This window comes from Hydra vulgaris, chromosome 03, assembly GCF_038396675.1.
Source record: "Hydra vulgaris chromosome 03, alternate assembly HydraT2T_AEP".
In the NCBI taxonomy this organism is placed as follows: domain Eukaryota; kingdom Metazoa; phylum Cnidaria; class Hydrozoa; order Anthoathecata; family Hydridae; genus Hydra; species Hydra vulgaris.
In genome coordinates, this window is record NC_088922.1 from 31,851,501 (window position 1) to 31,857,500 (window position 6,000).

A 6,000-nucleotide genomic window follows, 5' to 3' on the forward strand; every position below is an offset into this window, starting at 1 on the left:
TCCGTGTCAACGTCACGGAAGATTTTTAATAATTAAAGGAAGTATCCAGAAGTTTCCAGAAGCATGCAGAAGCTTCCAGAAGTTTCCAGAAGAAGCATCCAGTAGCATCCAGAAACATTCAGAAGCATCCAGACGCATCCAGAAGCTTCCAGAAGCATCGAAAAGAAGCATCTAGAATCTTCCAGAAAAGATTCACACAGCAGGCCTTGTTAAGAGGCGCTACGCAGCTCGCATTTTGCTTGCGAAAAGGCGATTTGCCTACGCGTTCAGCAGTTTTGCGCTACGCAAAAACTTATATCTTTTAGAATATTTAAATTATCTTTTGACTACCGTTAACGTGATGTTTATTCAGAAGAAATAAAGTCATAAGTAAAAGCATTTAACCGCAATTGTAAAATAATAGATTTTTTTGTTAAAGAAACAGTTTGTTTCATTAATTTTTTTTTGCTATTAAAAATTAGTTTAAAAAAAAAAGTGTTTTAAGTTTTATCTTAAGGAATTAAATATATAAATTCCTTTTAAATATAAAAATTATTTTTAGTCATAATAAGTTTAAAAAATGCACGATTTATTTTGATGTAAATATTTTATTAATAAGATATTATGTTTATTGTTAATTCAATAACGTAAAGTTTTAATGACGTTCATTTAATTTACAAAAATAAATTATGATCACGAATATGTTATCGGTAACTGATAAATAACAAAAAAAACTTTATTGTTTAAAAACATTATTAAAAAGAGTTCACAAATTAAATAAGAAAAAATGTATTAACAGTTAATAAAATAACCAAAAACCAAATATAAAATCATAAGAAAATAAACAAATATTTTACGTTTCATGAAAAAAATATTTTTTTCAAAATAAAATTTAGTTCATATTTGAAAAAAATAACAAAAATGATTTTTTTAATAAGAACTTAGATTTTATTTGTAACTTTTGTTATACTGAGAAGAAAACAAACTGTTTGTATGATTTTTAACGCGTTAATAAAATAACTTTAATTACAATGCGGTACTTAAAAAGACGCTAGTGACGCAATATAACTTCTAACGATGCAAAATATATTTGCTGAGTTGAGTTACTTAGAAATGCACTACGCGTTTTCGCTACGCAGCGAAATCTCGTAACAAGGCCTGACACAGGTTCATTTTACTATATAAGAGACATGTAAATTGACATGTAATTCAGTCAGTATATGGAAGTCAATCAGTCAGTATTATCAAGACAGTTTATCGAAGTGAGTTTTATCAAAGTGTTTTACCCAAGAACATCAATACAAGAAGTGAAATACAACAAGTGTTTCATTACATCAATACAGTCCACATCCAACCAAGATGTTGTGTTCTACAGAGCATTATTGTATCATCACAAGGTAAATGTAACATGGTAAGCCTTGAGAAGCATGATTATTTATTTTTATTATTTTTATGACTTCAAGTGCAAAAATGGCTCCCGACAGTCTTGGATTGGAACTAAGAAAGAAAATTATTGGCAATTACATAAGTGGAATGTCACAAAAAGTATTTCTGATAAATATCGCGTGAAAAAATGGACTGTATCAAGACTATGTTCCAAATATCGTTCTACGAGGAAGTTGGCAGCAGACAACAAAGGTGGAAGACCGCGTTCCACCACTTCTAGAGAGGATTCTATGATCGTCAGATCCGTCAAGAAGGGTCCCTGGATATCATCAGTCGAGATACAAAAGCAATTAGAGCTGCCTGTATCCAAACAATCAGACGACGTGCTGTTGAAGCCGGATTGTTTTCTCGACGCCCTGCAAAGAAACCACTGATTTCACTAAAAAACCAGAAGAAAAGACTCCTGTTTGCAACATCTCATTTTGACTGGAATGTGCAGAAATGGCGAACTGTCCTGTTCAGTGATGAATCGAAGTTCAACATCATTGGGAGCGATGGCATTTGCCGTGTACATCGACCGACCGGAAAACACCTCGATTTACGTTACTGCCATAAAACCGTGAAGCATGGTGAAGGCAATGTAATGGTCTGGAGGTGTTTTTCTACTAACGGTCTAGGTCCAATACATCAAAACGATGGAATAATGGACCGTTTCATGTATAAAAATATCCTGAAAGATGTTATGTTACCTCATGCTGAATGGAATATGCCAATAAAATGGGTTTTTCAGCAAGACAAGGATCCGAAACACACTGCAAAAGTAGTCAAGCAGTGGTTTCAAGACAACCACCTATCAGTGATAGATTGGCCGCCTCAATCTCCGGATCTCAACCCTATCGAGAACCTGTGGGAGATCGTCAACCGCAGAATTAATCGTGAAGGTGTTCGTAATAAGGATCAACTGTTTGAACAAATCCAAAAGGCCTGGGCAGCAATTTCACAAAGTTTGATTGATCACCTGATCGAATCTATGCCTCGAAGATGCAAGGCTGTGATCGACAACAAAGGATTCTCCACAAAATATTGATAGCAAAATACAGCTTGGTCAACATTTTGTTGAGTTGCAATTGTTTTTTCCAGAAGGAAATCAACTTTTTTTAATACTTTTGATTAATTTATTAATTTTCGTGTACAAATAATGAACTTTGTGATGAATAAAACTTGAAGAACTTTGTCTCTAAACAGTTACATAGTTATTTCTCTAAATTGAAAAAATGCAGCACTTTTATATAAAGAAACTAAATTAGCATTATTTGGTTGCACTCGTTTTGTCCGATACTGTGTATATATATATATATATATATATATATATATATATATATATATATATATATATATATATATATATATATATATATATATATAATATATATATATATATATATATATATTTATATATATATATATATATATATATTTATATATATATATATATGTATATATATTTATATATATATATATAAATATGAGTGCATGCAAACCCGCTCTACTTTCAAAAAAAGATATGTTTCTATTCTTAAAACTTTTTATTGGTTAATAAAAAACATAAAAATATATATATATTTTTAAACTTTGTAAAATTGCAGATTTCTTTTCATTTTTAGTTAAAAAATGTCATTTTCTACCCAGTAAAATCCAAAATAATTATTTTTTATATAATTTTGCTTTTTCTTAGGCCCAACATATATATATATACATATATATATATATATATATATATATATATATATATATATATATATATATATATATATATATATATATATATATATATATATATTTATATACAATATATTATTTATATCTAAGTTGTAAATATTAGTATTTATTAATTACAAAAAAATTTATTAATAACCATATTCAATAAAATTCACTAACTATCTTAAATTTATATTAAATCTCACAAACCATATCAAGTTTTATAAAGTTCATAAACCATATTAAGTTTTATAAAGTTCACAAATATTAAATTTTCTCACCTTATTATGCTTCAATAATGAATAAATAAATTGCAATGAATCATTTTCTAGAACAACAAAATAAACAAAAATCAACATTTTAAATTGGTCAATTGGTAAAGTATATCAACATTTGTAATTGGTCAATTGGTAAAGTATATCAACATTTGTAATTGGTCAATTGGTAAAGTATATCAACATTTGTAATTGATTAGTTAGTAAAGTATACCAACATTTGTAATTGGTCAATTGGTAAAGTATATCAACATTTGTAATTGGTCAATTGGTAAAGTATATCAACATTTGTAATTGATTAGTTAGTAAAGTATACCAACATTTGTAATTGGTCAATTGGTAAAGTATATCAACATTTGTAATTGGTCAATTGGTAAAGTATATCAACATTTGTAATTGATTAGTTAGTAAAGTATACCAACATTTGTAATTGGTCAATTGGTAAAGTATATCAACATTTGTAATTGGTCAACTTGAAATATATCAAGTAATAAAGTGTATGATATTAAATATAATGTATTAAATATACATAAAATTAAAAACAAACAAACAAAAAAAACATACTTTTCTCAATAAGAAGATGATTGCCTTCATTTAAATCAATTTCATGTTTCCTAATATAATTAACAAATCTTTATAATTTTTGTAAAATTGAAAATATAAATGCAAAGATCAGTTTTTAAAGAACTTATAATTTAGTGATACAGTAAGTAGGTTTTTTTCTGAGGAAGAGGACTAAAGAATGAAGGGTACCATGGTCCTATAAACAATCTATCTTTACCCTCCACAAGTGTATTTCTTGAGTCAGTTAAAATTGGTTTTTAGAAATTTTTAGAGTCACTTCTAACATTGATGTATGCTAAAAAAAACTAGCACTGATGTATGCTAAAAAAAAATATAATCTTTTTTACAACTATTGTTTAATCGTTGTAAAAAACTATTTTTAAGTTGCTTGTAGCAAGTATTTACTGCAAATTGCCCTACATAATATGGTTCTTGCCTACATAAATGATTTTGGCTAGCTTTATGTAACATTAGAGAACAAAACTATGTGTTGACAATGATTAGAGACAAGATCATTAACACATCAAAATAAAATATAAAATACTTTTATTTATTATATTTATTAATATAATAAATACCACCATAAACATGACTGTTTTTGACAATTCTTTTAGTTGTAGGTGAAAACTTGGTAACAACTTTGCTTTATTAAAATAAGTTCAACAACCGTATCAGCATGACAACCACATAAGCATGATCATGCTTCATGGTTGCTAAAAAAATTTTGTTTTCATTACTTATTTTTTATTTTTTTACATTATTTACTAGTTTTTACTTAACAAAAATTTACTTTCAAATTTTTTTGTTAGCGATACTTTGAAACCTTACTCAAGTTTCTCTCAGATTTTTTAAAATTGTATCTCTTATGAGAAACAATTCTTTATAAGCTCTTTTTATCATTTACAAGTGTTTTATTTAACTAAAAAATAAAATACAGACTTTTATGTACTTATACTTTCAATAAAAGCATACTTGAGGTTACACCATGCATCTAAATCAGAAAGCTTTTTCATGATTATCTCTGATGAATTTTGCAAATATTTGTACACATCCATTGAAACTTTTGGGTTTTCTGTAACATCTACAAACAAAATTATTTACATCCATTGAAACTTAAACTTTTGAATTTTCAGTAAAATTTATAAAATTGCTCAAATGATTTAAAAAATTATATAAATAAATAAAATTTTATTTCAATATTTGTTTAACTTTGATGTTTAATTTTTTTATGTTTTAATATATATATATATATATATATATATATATATATATATATATATATATATATATATATATATCAACAATATCAAAACAATTATTTATCAACAATATTATAACAAAATCAACAGTGTATAAAACTAAAATTAATAAATATACATAGACTTTTCCATACTTTAACACAATAAATATAAAGAAACTTTTACTAAAATTTTAGATGTCTTGTAATAACTCAGTGTAATTAAGGCGATTTACAAATTATTCAAATTCTTTTATTTGTAATTAGTATAGTTTTCTTAGCGTAGTATGTCCAAACAAGAGCTTTAAATGGTATAACTTTTATTGCTTCAGGCTTTTTTAATATTTAAAGAAACTTTTCTTTTTTATATAAATTTCAAAACCTTTTTACTACCAGTAATAGTGAATCTAAAGAACACCATTTTGGAGTCTTAAGATTAATTCCGCTCATCAGCGTTAACATGAATTTAGTTAAAATCTTTTGAAAAAGTTCATTAATTTACTATTGATCCTAGTTCTAATCGTTTCTGATGTATATTAACTATATATAGTTGTCAAAACACAATATTTCTATCAATTTTCACAAAAAATAATTGAATTCCGATCAAGAAAGAGCTTATAATTTAAAAAAATTGCCAATCAGAACAGGTCATATTTTTAAACTATAATGTTCATATCACCTAAAAATGTATTTATTCAAAATCTTGTTAAAATTTGGACAAGCGATTGTGATTTTAAGATTTTTTTTAAAAAAAAAAAGGAATCTTAGGTCTGGATTTTATCGCTATAAGCATTTATATTT

The 6,000-nt window shown here is 26.3% G+C and overlaps 1 protein-coding gene across 2 annotated transcripts in view; it reads right to left on the reverse strand.

Annotated features, from left to right (window-relative positions):
• Window positions 1–6,000, reverse strand: part of LOC136078090 (uncharacterized protein KIAA0825 homolog) — a 114,251-nt gene that overhangs the window by 22,190 nt on the left and 86,061 nt on the right. For both annotated transcript variants that reach the window (XM_065792927.1, XM_065792928.1), the window contains exons 19-21: window positions 4,935–5,043; window positions 3,963–4,012; window positions 3,405–3,451 (exon numbers count right to left, since the gene is read on the reverse strand). In XM_065792927.1, coding sequence (XP_065648999.1) covers window positions 3,405–3,451; window positions 3,963–4,012; window positions 4,935–5,043 — 206 coding nt within the window. The remainder of the gene's footprint in view (window positions 1–3,404; window positions 3,452–3,962; window positions 4,013–4,934; window positions 5,044–6,000) is intronic.